Consider the following 15312-nt stretch of genomic DNA (forward strand, 5'->3'; position numbering starts at 1 on the left):
ACCTTCCTCGTCCCCTGCCTCTGTCTTGAGGACCAAACCAACAGTATGTAAGAGAATGACCATATTTCTGACAGTAGTCACAATAGTAAACAACCTTTGGCTTTTTGCCATCTCTCCTCCAAGTGTTTGCAGCATCTTGACCAGCAATAATTTGTGACTGATTGGGAACAAAACCACTCGAGGAAGGTCCCCCTGTAAGGCTTTGCAGAATATTGCTGTGTAGCAGCCATAGCAACACCATCCAAATCCACTTTATGATCAACCTGAGTAATCTGCTTCTGCATCTCAGTCTAATGAACCTTCGCAAAAGCTTGATTCACAGACGGTAAAGGATCCAAAGCTAGAATATGACCTCTAATCTGATCATACTTGTTATCAAGTTCCATAAGAAAATCAATTAAATTGCTTTTGTTATCACGCTCAACAATTCGCTTTAACAATTGACAAGTACAAGCAGCAATCGCATTACAGGAACAATCAGGCAAAGAATCAACTGAACGAAGATCTTCCCAAGCAGACTTCAAGCGTGCATAATATTCAGCGACGGAATCATTACCTTGAGAAATTTGAGACATTTCCTTGCGAAACTTATACAAATGTGGAGCGTTTGATTAATTGTAGCGTTCATTCAATTCATCCCAAAGCTGCTTAGAAGATGTGACGTAATTGAAAGTGCGAGAAATCTTCTCACTCAAAGAAAACTGAATCAACCTCATGACTGTATAGTCAGTCCTTATCCAATCACCGTGAGTAGCAGCATTAGAAGCAGGCTCAGAACAGTCGCCATTGATAAAACCGAGCTTGTTCTTCGAGATAAGCGCAATCTGCATGTTTCGCGACCAATGCAGGAAATTCTGGCCATCGAAGACATGTGGAACGATTTGTAGCAACGAATGATCGCCATTAGTGAGATGCAAAGGATCCTTGTAAACAAAATTTGATGTTGCTTCAGTCATTTTGCAGAAATCAAAGTAAATGAGCACACCGGAATAATCGCGTTAATTTGGAGAAATGATGATGAAATTCGCAAAAATAATGGAAATATAATCGAAAACCTAAAAAAATGAATATTTTTGTGTATTTTGTTATGACAGAAAAGAAATTCAGAGAAAAAAGTAGACGAAAATGAGATCAATTGATCAAAGAAGTAAAGAAATCACATAATCAAAGTTCTGGTGATTGATACCATGATAAAAGTATAAACCTCCATTAATGGAGTTTGAGCTTTGCTCTCAACACACAGGAAAAATAAAGGTGAGTTTTATTGATCAAATGAATAATTAGTTAGGATATTTACAGGATGCCTTATATACAAGAGATTGTTAACTATACAGCTGTCAATGAGAGTTTGTTAGCTGTACAACAAAATCAGTTAGGCTGATGTCAGCAAACTATAATATCTCCAACATGGTTAACATGGACAATCCTCCAAAACCTTCATTAGTCGGCTTAAAAGGGTCAATCCATGCAATATATTTGGATGTCGTTTAAAAGTTGAGCATATAGTTTGTCCATTCCAAAAGATCAAATTGTCCTTCCCATTTTAAAATTAACTAGGAAATTAAGAAGGGAAAAACCCTCTCCTAAAAAACGCTTTCTAAAAAACTCTAACCTCCATCAACCATATGCGGGGCTTCCATCGATAATCAGTCGATGGTAAACCCCCAAAATTATTTCATCTTTCAATTAATAGTGTGCATTTGCACGGGGTCGTGCTTGGCTGGTGGAGTGGACACTGGACCGTGTTCCCCGTTTGTGGGGGGTTACTCGGGTGGTGTTTAGGAGTCCTAAATTGTTGCATGTGAAGTGAGACGAGCAAAATTATACTTCCTCCGTTTTTATATGATGTACTCATTTGTTGAATATATGAGTGGAGTATTTTAATAAAATGGGTACATCATATAAAAATGGAGGAAGTAAATTTTATGTAGGATTTAAGAAGAACGCGTGTATAGAAAATAGCACGTTCCTTATTAAACTAACAAATTTAAATGCAAAACAAGTATTAGAATCCAAATTTAATACAAAGTATTTTTCAACACACATCTCCCGACTCGATCCATTGTCATCCTAACCACAACTCCACAACACTCCAATTCCAGCCTCCCAAGTCCCAAACTAAAGAATTCACACGGTATTCACTAGTCACTAAAAATGGTGACTAGAGAACCAATCGGACTACCAAAATCACACGTCAAGCTCACATCGAACAGCTAACCAAGTAACCAAGCCAGGTGGACACAATAACATAACGAGTAACGACGTAGACAAAGACATGGCCTATATAATAAAGCTATTCCACTGATTGATCAATAAATCACGGACCCTATACACACACAACCTTTTCCTTCTCCCCCTCTCTCCTCTACTTTTTCTTCATCATCTTCTTCTTCTCCTACTCAACTATACTACTACTTTCCGTTTCTCTCCCCTTACAATCTTCCTATTCAACTACAAAATCCACCATGTCAATGGACGATCGCAAGGACAAGGAGGTAATTTCCCATCTTTCCATTTTTCCATTATCTTATCTCATTTTGTGCGGTACAAATTTTGAACACTAATTTTTGGTACTCAAAACCGATTAAATAGGAGGGTTATGAGAGGACTTACCTTAAGACGGTCTTGCGGCTTTTTAATTGGTTACACTCATATACTCAATATTACCCTACCTGTAGTTATCCTATCAAAGAAACCACTGTAAACTTTGTACAATTATTTTACCCAATTATTATAATTACCGTCTCTATATTGTATTTACTTTTACCTTTTTAACTGATTGATAATGGTTTTGTTATGTGTTGTTGCTGATTCTTGTTCTTGGTTGATCAAGTGTTAAATTGAACGATTTAGCGAATTATTAGGTTTCCTTCCTGAAATAGAACTCTTAATTCTTGTTTTCTTTAATTGATAATTTGAAATTCGAGAAATCGAAATCACGAATTTAATGTTGTAGATATTTCTATAATTAGATGAAAATTCTGGGTAATTAATGTTGGCTGCGTTATTAGGTCAAGTTATTTGACTTCTTTAGCGAGCAAAGAACAAAATCCGGCGTATTAATAGGGTGTGGTATTGTCAAATTTTCGTGGTTAGTGAAGTCTAATTAGGCAGCTTTTTATTTGTATAACTATCTATATTTGTTATAGATTGTTAATTCAAAAGAAGTGTATGGACACAATTGAGCTGTGTACAGCCTCTGTATGACAAAGCAAGCGAAAGCGAATATGCGTTTAAAATAAATACAAATAAACAGAGATGTCTAAGTTTAGTAAGGGAGATGTATAGTCGTTTGATAAGGTTGTTGGACTTTGAATTAAGTTAATTGGAGTAGCTTTCTCTATTTCATTTCATTTAAGATTGTTAAGGGTATAAATGTATAATCATTTGATACTAGATATGGGTCGTATTTGGAGGTTCTGGATAACCCACAATGACAACTTCGTCATATGTTGGACACAAATTCTCATTGAAGACAGACCCTATCCGTCTCAAGTTGAAGACATAATGCCCTTCTCAGAATATGCAAGTGGGAGGCAACCCACTGGGTTGTATTTAAGCAACTAAAAAAGAAAATAAATAGTTAATACAGTATATGCATTAATTGCGTTGATTTATGTGTAATTTAATCTCTAATTTCTAAATTAATGTCAAATATAGAAGGGTATTAAATGCTTAAATACAACCCAGTGAGTTGTATTTATCATTTTCCCTATATAATTCCCACTTGATTTCCCACTTGTGATATTGTGAGAGGAGCACTATCCGTCTTCCGCTTGTGACGAGTAGTGCCCGTCTTCAATGAGACAAGCTGTATGTTAAATCCAACTAGTTTTACTTCAGAATTTTGTTATGAAGCATGCCAATTTAGTGAGCCGTTCGAGTTTTTATGAGCATAGATTTAAAAGGACTTGTTTTGTATTCCGTATATTAGTTGGGAGGTGGTTAGGTGGAATAAATGCATAATCAAGAGGATGGTAAGTACTAAGAGAAGCTTAAAATTATGTACTGTATCATGATATGTTATTGAGATTTGAGACAACCTTAGCTTCTATACTAAATTTTAGACACTTGCCCAAATTTTGGGTTTTCGATTAGTACATCCTTCTATTGTAGTTTTTGGTTTCTAAGAATTTTCTTTGATACCAACAAAGATATGTGCAAAACATTACTTCAGATTGTGTCATTCTTAATTTCTTATGGACCTGTTGGAATCCGGAAACGGCAACAGCTGGAACTTGGAAGTCGTATAATAGAGATGACTAAACTTGCTTATGCTTTTGAGGTTTCTCGAGGATTTAAAACTGAAGGCTTCTTAATACTAAAAAATTCCTTGCATTTTGCTACTTCTACTACACTTCATACCAATATTTATTGGGAAACAGAAAGTCTTGATCGTGTCACAATACAAACGTTGGTTATTGATAAATGTGATTTGTACGCAGAAAAATGGATCATGGTTATCTGTGCCACAATTTGGAGACTGGGACCAGAAGGGGCCATTGCCGGACTACTCGCTCGATTTCTCAAAAATTCGAGAAATGAGGAAGCAGAACAAAAGAGAACCTTCAAGGGCCAGTCTTGGTAATGAAGAAGAGTTTATCAACCCAACTGCTCCCGCTAATAAAGCATGCAATGATAAACGGGACTTTGTCGAAAACCACTCTCCAACTGTAAGATTTATCAACTATCCCTGTCTCTTTGTACTCTGGATCTTGTACTACTCAGCTACCCTGCTTGTTTGTTAATGGATCCTTACTTTCAGGGACTTTTTTGGTATCTACTTCGTTTGCGGTCTCTGTTGGTTTTATTTCACATGATTTTTGTTAGTATATTATATGGGTTCTTGATTTGTAGTTGTCAGCTACCGGACAATTATTATCATATAAATCTGTATCAAAGCCGATTCCGTCTGGTTAGATATCAAAAATTAAAACCAAGTGGCTTTGATCATGCTACAGTTGGCATAAAAAAATTAAAAAGGACATTCCTTGGCGGAATATTGTCTGCATTAATTGTCAACAAAGCCAAAAATCTGCCATACTTAAATATCGATCTTTGATTGAAATTGTTTAAATAATCTATAAATTGATGCTTGTTAGCTAGGATTGTAAGGTAAGCTTTTATTTATATTCTACAACGTATGTGGGTGCACATTATCCCTCCAATGATGAGACTATTAAGTATGTAGTTTTCCTTCCTGTTTAATTTAATGCTTGTTAAAGCATGAACGATTGGCGAAGGGGACCTAGTGTACTCCGAGCTGTCTATAATCTATCGGAGACTGTTGGTGATCACGGGAAAAAGGATAGGAGGGCCTTAGATTTATGAGGCAAGTCCTAATTACTTTGTGTGGTCCAAGGTCAGAAGTATTTTCCTATGAATGAGGGAACTGCTTTTTTTCAAATCATAAATATGCAACTTGTGTTTATTGCACAGAACCCCCCCTTTATCTTAAAATCCTATCTGATCTGTGAAATCTCCCAGAGTCCCAGCCAATCAATTGGAGATTTAAAGTTCTTGTATTGCAAATGCTCCATGAATTGTACAAAATATGCATTCTTTTATATGTTTACAATGAGGCATCGAGGCACGCATTGCCAATTATATTAGGAGACGGGATTTGAATTATATACCCATAACTTGTAATTATCTACCCCCTTTCGCTGTACCTCATCTATGCTTAAAAACATTTGCTGCCCCCGATCAGACAGTTATCTGAGAGAAAATACATTCAAGTATTCCCAGTCTCACTTCTATGTAAAATGTTAGCGTGTTTTATGGCTTTATGAGGGACACGCGACACTATCAGATGTTACCCTGTATAACAAAAAACCTTTTTTAGACGAAGTAAGAAACTCAGGTAGGCAGTAGGCTAGCGTATGGTAACAGTATGAATGTATGATCCTTGTATGCGCTTCTGTCATGATTTTCTTGATGATTTGTGAATTTATAAATATTTCTTCCATTTTGATTGCAGGCAAGAAAGAGCTTCCTCAGCTACTTCAACTGCTGTGTAAAAGCCTAAGATCCCGGAGTAATAAGCGTTGGTGATGTATGCGACGAAGATGTAATTTTGCTCTATTGTGATGTTAATTATGGCAGAATTTGTCTTTAATTGTAGTCTTTAGTCTACTATTCCAAGCACATGTATTATTGTGAATTCGCTGTAGAGAACGATGATCTCAGACTTCGATTGTAAGACTTGAAATATTTGCAAATTCAAAATAACCATCTTTATTTTTGTTTGTATTTAGAGCTTGCAAAGTTGTCCTTGCTACCGCAAACGTCCTTTCTTTGGGCACTACTCCACATCACTTCAGTTTAGTTCGGGTCTAATAAATTAGCTTACGTTCATTCCACGTCCCAAGTACAAATTAGATTAAAATGTTTGGCTACGTTCAATTAAGTTTAAAAAGGTTTTAGTCGAACAAAACATAGGGCTCACGAGTCTAGTAAACAGTGTTGCATCCGAGATTAACTCAAGTCACTTGCCTGAGTTACCTTTCATTTAGCAATAAAACCGTGTACTGAACTGCTGATTATTCTTACCATCATAACTGCATCGGGTCGCCTTGAGTTTAGGATCATTATTAAGTTCAGTCACGGGATTGTTCAATGTAAAATCAAGGTAATTGGATCATATTGAATACAATTTGTGTGGCTTAGTTGAATTGTCTTTTGAAAGTATAGATCTAAAGAGACTTTTGATGCGTATCAAAGTTTCTATAATCCATAAATATATGTAAAGAGACTTTTCAGTTTTCAACTATACAAATTTTGATTTAAATTGAGAGAAACATATTTTCCCTTCTAATCCGAAAATTTACTATAGCTCGATTGAAAAAATTGAATTGAAAGGGATGGATGTAAAGCAACTCGTCAACACCGCATTTGTTTTGGGAAAAAAATGTATGGGTTTAAATTCTGTCCATCGTTACCTAAATCAAAGTTTATCGAGGTGTATGAGAGCCACATTTTCCTCATATGTAAATATATTCTTCCCTTTACCTAAAAAATATAAATATTCCTTGGTGAATTTGGAATTTTACGTCTAGAGTCGGAGTTTGAAATTTTTACCTACGTACTTTTTGGAACATGCAACTTGTCACATAAACTACTTTAGACTTTCCTTGAAAAGTCGGGTGTCTCACCAATTTTGTCCACCTCGTGAGTCGTGACCATGAAAACCTAACACACAGAATTTGGTATTTGGCTTAATTTGGCTGTAACTAGATTTGGATTTGTTTCGGATTGTCACTCTTTTGTAAAGTTGTAAAGATTACCCATTTATGATCTTCACGTTCCCTTCTTCCACAAAGCATGTAAAGGTCACAACTCAAGTTACTCTCTCTCACAAACAAGTGGGAATCTGATCATCTTCAGGTTGTTGTTCTCTTCGGTCTATTATTCATGTTGAATCGAGTTATTCGAGTTGGGTCATTCAGGTCCGGGATAATTTTGATAAGTAAAAAAAGTTGGCAAATTCCGTCAGACAGAATCTGACTTCCATTTTACGACAAAATGTTACCATTAGTTTTGATGACAACTTTAGTTATAACAGTTTCAATTAAAAAAAAATGTTGACATTTTCTCATCTTAAGATAAGACATTCTTAAGGGGAACCTACTCGAGCTTAAGCTGATATGGCAACGAAAGAAGTCGGAAATATTATTGATAAAACTCTCGGCAATGACTAAGTTATACATACATCCACATAGGATACATAGACTCAAGTTCAAATCAAAGTAGGTACGGAGTAATAAACAATGAAGTTTCAGGATAAATAGATACACCAACCTGTTTTAGCCATGAGCTAATATCGTCGTTAGTTCAACTACTTGCAAAACTTCATGCAACAAGCAGGCCACAATCACATGGCCTTTTAGCTGCTACAGCAGGACACAAGGAAAAAACCCGACAAACACTATGTCGAAGTTGGCATTCTACAATCTAAATCTCAAATTTTGATGAATATGCTTATTTAACCGCCAGAAGAACCTTGACCTTTGTTTTGATATACGGACTCTAAGCACTCTTTCGCCCTATGGACCTTTGATTGAAGATAGAAGCTCCCTTGCTTGGCATTCCTCTCGAACAAAATGTCGTATTTCTGCGAGAAAAATCGTAAGATTACTAAGTGTTGCAAAGGCTCCAATGCATTGTGAGGTTAATGGATCAGATGTACGCAGCCTCACGCTGTGCTAAAGCACACGAAGGTTGTTTTGGGATGAGCCGTGATGAAAACTGTATTGATTATGCGTTATTCCCTCCATTCCAATAGGTTATTTACATTTTTAAAATTGTGTGAGAGGAATTTTGAGTAGTGTTAACACCTTATGTACTTTATAAAATAAGATTCATAAGAATCACAAACATTTTAGGAAGAGATTTTGCTTTATCACATCATTCTCGAGATCCAAAGAACTACGGAGTAAGACTTTAACTCGATTGAAAATGGAAATCATATTTCTACAAGTGAAAAATAAATAAAATAACGATGATACAACTGAAAACCACGGAAACATGGTATGAGGAAGAAATAAGAGAGCACTAACTTTCAGAATGTCTTCCCAGGCAGCATTCTCGGTTATGCCAAGAATCTGCCTCGCCTCTTGCTCCGTGATAGCCTTACTAGCTCTACGAACAGTGTTTTGCATAGCTTCTTGAGCAGCACCAGTCTTAGAGGCATCTGAAGTAAAATAAAAATCCTGAAAATTAGCCATGATTGAGCACAAGTGCACAACAACATTAATCCAATGCCTTATGCCTCCCGCAAATTGCAGGGTAAGAGGGACGGATGTACGAAGTCTTATCCTTGTGTTAGCAACAGAAAGAAATTGTTTCTGTATGACCCGATATGAAAATTGCATCGAAGATTGGGCTTGCTATTACTAGTACCACATACTTGTTTAAGGCTTAAGGCTTAAGGTTTAGCAGAACACACCAACAGCAATAAAATTCTTATGTTACCATTCACAAGAGTCACAACTGGTGTCGCATGGTTCGGTGTCGGATTCAGTTTAAAGAAGAGTTTGTAGAAAGTTACTTGCCCTTACAACAACAACAACAACAACAACAACAACATCATAGCCTTAATCCCAACATAATTTGGGGTCGGCTAACATAAATCATCCTTTAGAACCGTCCAAGGGTGAACGCACACCTCAAAATGCGGGAAAAAAAATTGAAAAGAAAAATTTAAAAACAAAAGGGAAATGAAACATAATACAAAAGCCAGGTAAACTTACAGGTTTAAAGTCGAAGTCGGATTTCTTTTATAAAAACTTAGAACTTAAATCGAGATTAAAGATTAAAACGATTTTGAAAATTGAAGTAAAACTTAAGGTTCCGGAATACCTTAAAAGTGAAGCAAATATTAATATATAAGAAAGTTGTTAAAAGGTGTAATAAATCCGAAAAAAACAAATAAATTTTTAAAATTAAATATAATAACACTAAATATTTCAAATAACGTCAAATGCTGAAAATCCACATGTATCATTGCCCTCCATTGTGCCCTATCCGTTACCATTCCCTCATCAAGTCCGAGAAATCTCATATCGTGTTGTATCAGTTTCAGCCATGTATGTTTTGGTCTCCCTCTACTCCTAGCAACCTTTTCTATTCCCCAGGTCTCCTAACTGGTTCGTCCATAGGTCTCCTTCTCACATGGCCAAACCATCTTAATCGGTTTTCCATCATCTTGTCCTCTATTGACGCCACTTTCACCTTTTCCGTAATCACTTCATTCCTTAATCGATCTTTCCTTGTATGGCCGCACATCTACCTCAACATACGCATCTCCATCACGCTCATCTTTTGAAGGTGACAATGTTTCACCGCCCAAGTAAGGCAGGCCTAATCGTCGTGTGATAAAATGTTTCAACCATCCCGTTTTAATTCTGTGAGTCGCATCTCCGTCCAACTCTCCATCTTTTTGAATAATAGAAAGATATCTGACCCCTCAACAACATTTCCATCGAAAATAATACTCCCCACCTTTGTCGATCTCGACCCCGACCCCGCCACGTTACTGAACTGACATCTCAAATACTCGGTCTTACTCCTACTTAGCCTAAACCCACGAGTCTCCAAAGTATGCCTCCACAATTCCAACTTTCTCTCAACCTCCTCTTGCATCTCCTCAATCGATAAAATATCATCCGCAAACATCATACACCAAGGGATGTCGTCCTGAATATCCCTTGTCAACTCATCCATAACTATAGCAAAGAGAAAAGGACTAAGTGCAGAACCTTAGATGCACCCCAATGGTAATGGGGAATTCTTCCCAACATTAGTGCGAACACTTCACTAGCCCCCTCATACATGTCCGTTATGAGGTCAATATATTTTCGAGACACCCTTTCTCGCTAAAGCCCACCTCTCTCGACACCGTATCATATGCCTTTTCCAAGTCAATAAAATCCATATACAGGTCTTTCTTCTTGTCTCGATGGTGTTCCAACAACTGTCTAATGATAAATTCACATCCATAGTCGATCTCCCAGGCATAAATCCAAATTGGTTATCCAAGATGTCTACACATTTCCTTAGCCTTTGCTCGATTATCTGCTCCCATAACTTCATCGTATGACTAATAAGTTAAATTCCCCGACTTGAACATCTCCTTTATTCTTGTACAAAGGGACAAGAGTGCTTCTCTTCCAAAGCTGATGGCATCTTGTTGCTCCTTCGAATCTTGTTGAAGAGCGTGGTTACCCATTCAATTCCTTTCTCCCCTAACCCCCTAAGCACCTCCAAACTTCTATGGGTATACCATCCGGTTACTCTGCTTTCTTCGACCCCATCTTCCCTAACGCCTTTCCAACTTCACTCTTTTGTATTCTACGCACAAATTCTCAATTAACCATACTTGGTGTTACTTGATGTCCATTGATTGGTGTGTTACTTGATGTCCATTGAATAAAGTATCAAAGTAAGAACTCCATCTAGCCTTTATTTCGTTATCCTGAACCAGAACCTTGTCGTTCATATCTTTCACACACCTAACTCTCCCAATATCCCTCGTCTTTTTGTCCTTACTTGATGGTCTATTTCCTTTAGGTTCCCCTAACACCTCCCTCGCTAAATCCTTTACAACATGCTCCAATTTATCCCACGTTGCATCTATATCTTTCTCCTTACAATCCGACCAAATATCGCTACTTTCGACCTTATCTAAAAACGCTTGTTGATTTTCCCTTTATACCTTCCACCACTTGATTCGTGCCTCACCGACTACCTTTCTTTTCCTCAAGTCTCTCCTACCCCGAAAATCAAGCACCATGCGACGATACTTTCACCGGGTATGACCTTACAATTGATGTACCATTTCCACCACACATTCCTTACCAAAAGGAAAAGGAAGTCAATTTGACTAGCATTTCCTCCACTCCTATACGTCACCAAATGAGAATACCTTGTCTCAAACCAAGTGTTCATTAACCCAAGTCATATGTTAAAGCAAAATCTAATATGTCAATTCCTACTTCATTTCTCTCCTCAAAACCAAAACCCCCCGTGAATGCTCTCGAAGCCAACTCAACTAGTACCCACATGCCCATTGAGATCACCACCAATGATTAATTTCTCTACAATAGGGACTCGTTCTATAACCTTTTCTAGGTCTTCCCAAAAGGCTCGTCGAAAAGAAGCATTCAATCCTACTTGAGGTGCGTAAGCACTTACGACAGTCAGCACCTCATCCCCGACTACATCATCCCCGACTACAAGCTTAATGCTCATAATCCTATCACTCTTTCTCGATACTTCTACCACATCATCGATGTAATCTTTATCAATGACAATACCCATTCCATTACGACTTTTGTCCTTAACCATGTACCAAATCTTATAGCCCCAAGGCGCTACCATCCTTACTTTATCTTCGACCCACTTTGTCTCTTGTAGACACATTATATGCACCCTCCTCCTTTTCATAACCTCACCTACCTCTACTAATCTCCCTGTCAAAGAGCCAATATTCCAAGTACCAAAACGTAACCTACTACCCTTCCTAAAGTCATGCCCGTATTTCTTTACCCGCTCTTGACCATGCTTCCTGAATCCAAACCCATTTGACACCACACTCATACTTCGAGGTGGCGCGCCACTTTTGGGCGACGACCTAACAACCCTTGCATATTTTTCACTATACCGAGGCCTAGAAGATGCAGCGCATCCTTGCCTATTTGACACCACCCCTAGGTGTAAAGATGGCGCATCGCTTCTAGGCGACGGCTTAGCAACCCTCACATACTTTTTACTACACCCGGGTTTAAGAAGTGCAGCGTGTCGCTTCTAAGGAGACACCCTAACGATGTTCAAATTCCGATTCATGTCCATAAATTTTTATGTTGGCTGCCACATACCTACCCTTAATTGTATTTAAATATTAAGAAATTTGTCGCAAATGAACTCTTTCCTAGTACGGTTTTGCTCGAGCTTCGGATAACCGAAGACCAAACTGTGCAAGAGCGCTCACAATTCACAACCAAGGTATAGACTACAAGAACACTCCATCATAGGTACAAAGTACAAACCTTCTATCCATTCTACTGGTTCAAACTAATATGCCATATGATTTTAAACCAAGTCCTTACACTGCCATCGTGTTATAACCAAGTCTGAACCACTGCCGATTTCCAGGAGAGATAAGAAAATCCAATAACAAATCATATCAAGTTCAAGTTCACCTCACTTCAGATCGTGGGTGCTGGAAATACATCCGGATGATAGATGCATTATGACTATAAGCAATTAAGCACCACATTTAAGACTAATACATCTCCTCTCCACAACCATGTCCTTTCAAACCCAGCAATTGCTATTTGAAACTGTCCAATAAAGCCCGTACATGACTGCTCACTCATAAGTATAAATATGCCATCAGCTTCCAGTTCTATCATCATTTTAGGGTGACTTTCATTCTGTCACGACTTACCCTTTCATCTCAATATTATGGCTTCCATCTCTCCCATACACCATACTCCACTAGGTTGTTTGTCTACTTTCTCTAGTCTCTCTAATACTTCGTATATGCTATGAACTTATGACCGAAATCCTTTCTAATATAACAAGACTGTCAAAGACTTTATTCACCTAAAAACTTGTAATTTATCTAACTTTTAAAGGACGGCCAGAAACAGGAAAGGAAACTGAAAAGCCCTTGTCTTGCGCACATGAAATGTTTCAGACACCACTATTTTGTGAATTTTATCTGAAAAGAAGCGCTTGTCAGATGAGACACAAGAAAAACAATCACAATTCCATTATATAGGTCAGATACCAGTACAAATACCGTTTTATCTAAGGGAGAACCAAATGCAACCTTCATCATCTAATTTGGCGGAACTCAACCTAGCGCTCCTTGCTCCTTACTCTTGCCAACAATTCCCACCACTCAGTATGAACTATGAAGAGACAACTCCTACATAGGTGTATCACCAAATAATTGTTTCTACTAACGGCACAACTAAAAATTACGGATCCCATCCAGGAAAAAAAAAATTACAAAACCATATGTTCTCTTCATCCTCCAAAGTCTAAGCTAAAAATCATGGCATGATCTGGGTGCCTATATGCACTCAACTTCTATAATCAATACAAGTCGATCAACACATTCAAACATCCACTGACTTCAGTCCTTATTGTGAAATTGGCTCCAGCCCATAGACAGACATCACATGTGACTGATGTGAGTCTCCCACCTCGACGAATAAAAAGAGTATTAACCACTTCATATACCAAAGAGCTACTCCTATTGCCAATTGGTTTTAGGTTCGGGATTTTAGGATGGAACCGCCCTGAACCTGTGAGGTGAACTCTCTCTCTCGGGATGGACACGGGTCAGACCTATTTATATCTCTAACACTTCTCCATAAATTATGGCCAAATTTTAGGCACTAAACTACCAACTTATCCAATCAATCCAAACACCAATAATATTCATTTGGGATGGTTTCAATGGTGACAATGAAAAGATCATAGCAAAACCGTAACAATCGAAAGAAAGACACAAACTTTAACACACAATTACACTCAAATTAAACCCTAAAAGATTAAAGAACCATCATATAACAAATTTTAGTAGCGGAGCCAGGATTTATAGGTAGGAGGCAAAAAATCTCAGCGGGGACGAACAAGTAATGGCACAACGGAAACTTGAAAAAAAAATCGGAGATTTTAACTAAAACTTGCGAATTTTTCCTTCATCAGCGGGGCGAGCGCCCCTGCTAGTCCCCCTAAATCCGCCACTGTAACAAAACAAAGCATGAAAAAAAAAACATACTGGTAAGAGCTTGACGATAAGCTTGAGCAAAAGCCCTAATCAATACTCCAGATCCCACTACTAGTAACTGCGCAATTATCCTTCCAGCCTGCATAACCCAATTAAACAATTCATATGAATCATATTACATTAAAAAAAAAATGGTGAGATTTGAATAAAATTAAGGAAATAAGAAATGGGAAGAGAAGGGATGTGTAAGAAAATATACCATTGTAGAGAAATTTGAATGAGAGCTATGGAAGATTTAATGGTGCGTTTTGATTGCTCCTTCTCGTAGCAAAAATGGAGGAAATACCCAAATACAAAGGTGCCGCACAATTTGTACACTGCTTTTATATAACCGTCGTTTCTTCTTTGACCGTCTTAATTTAAACGGTTCTCGCACCCAAATACCCGACTGAAATAAAGTTGGAAATAAAAATAAATGCAAATCTGAGCTGTCTTAGGTTAAGAGTCTTAAGAGGTATTTAAGCAAGATCAATTGTTATACTTCCTCTATTTTTCTATATATGACTTTCTCACATTTCAAGACACACACTTCTCTCATCAATATCTTTCAAATTACATGTTTAAATAGAGTGATATGTATACTCATATGAAAGAGTTTTTCATAAGGAATTTAATGGTATAATTTTTATAATTTTTTTACCAAATATATTTTTGTAAATATTAAAGTCAAAGGTTGACCTCGAAAAAGCAAAACGTCATATATTAAAAAATGGATGGAGTACAACTAGTTTAGATCCTGCACAATAAATACGCGATATTTGTAGAGTTTTTATTTTTAGAAAAAAAATAATTACGGAGTATAAAACTAATCAAAAAATTGAGTAATGTCATGAAATGTAGTATATATTTATAAACAAAATTAATGGAATTGTTTATAGTTTTTTTATTAGCATACAAAGAACAATTTTTTTATCACAAAAATCTTAGAGACAAATTTTAAATAAGGGATTATATCAAAAAAATGAAAATAAATACTCCGTAAGAGATTTTATCAAAAATAGAAAATG

General features: G+C 37.1%; 2 protein-coding genes across 2 annotated transcripts; one reads left to right on the forward strand and one right to left on the reverse strand.

Annotated features, from left to right (window-relative positions):
• The first annotated feature begins 2273 nt into the window (after positions 1-2273).
• Positions 2274-6252, forward strand: LOC141643403 (uncharacterized). The gene is made up of 3 exons (XM_074452555.1): positions 2274-2495; positions 4446-4673; positions 5981-6252. The coding sequence occupies exons 1-3, from the start codon at positions 2466-2468 to the stop codon at positions 6026-6028; spliced, it is 306 nt and encodes a 101-aa protein (XP_074308656.1). The 5' UTR covers positions 2274-2465; the 3' UTR covers positions 6029-6252.
• Positions 6253-7645: 1393 nt separating this feature from the next.
• On the reverse strand, positions 7646-14636 carry LOC141643404 (mitochondrial import inner membrane translocase subunit PAM16 like 2-like). Its single transcript, XM_074452557.1, has 4 exons — positions 14505-14636; positions 14297-14384; positions 8559-8692; positions 7646-8113 (listed from the first exon to the last, which is right to left on the reverse strand). Exons 1-4 carry the CDS (start codon positions 14505-14507, stop codon positions 7985-7987), a joined length of 354 nt encoding a protein of 117 aa, XP_074308658.1. The 5' UTR covers positions 14508-14636; the 3' UTR covers positions 7646-7984.
• Between the last annotated feature and the right edge of the window lie 676 nt (positions 14637-15312).

This window comes from Silene latifolia, chromosome 2 (assembly GCF_048544455.1).
Source record: "Silene latifolia isolate original U9 population chromosome 2, ASM4854445v1, whole genome shotgun sequence".
Lineage (NCBI taxonomy): Eukaryota > Viridiplantae > Streptophyta > Magnoliopsida > Caryophyllales > Caryophyllaceae > Silene > Silene latifolia.

What these genes read in the sequence shown, in the direction of transcription:
- LOC141643404 (XM_074452557.1), bottom strand. An exon ending in TTATCGTCAAGCTCTTACCA is followed by an intron (nt 8,693 to 14,296) that starts GTATGTTTTTTT and finishes ATTTTACTTCAG; the next exon opens with ATGCCTCTAAGACTGGTGCT. An exon ending in CCTGGGAAGACATTCTGAAA is followed by an intron (nt 8,114 to 8,558) that starts GTTAGTGCTCTC and finishes TTTTTCTCGCAG; the next exon opens with AAATACGACATTTTGTTCGA.
- LOC141643403 (XM_074452555.1), top strand. Translation starts at nt 2,466, where the DNA reads ATGTCAATGGACGATCGCAAGGACAAGGAG. An exon ending in ACGATCGCAAGGACAAGGAG is followed by an intron (nt 2,496 to 4,445) that starts GTAATTTCCCAT and finishes ATTTGTACGCAG; the next exon opens with AAAAATGGATCATGGTTATC. An exon ending in TCGAAAACCACTCTCCAACT is followed by an intron (nt 4,674 to 5,980) that starts GTAAGATTTATC and finishes TTTTGATTGCAG; the next exon opens with GCAAGAAAGAGCTTCCTCAG.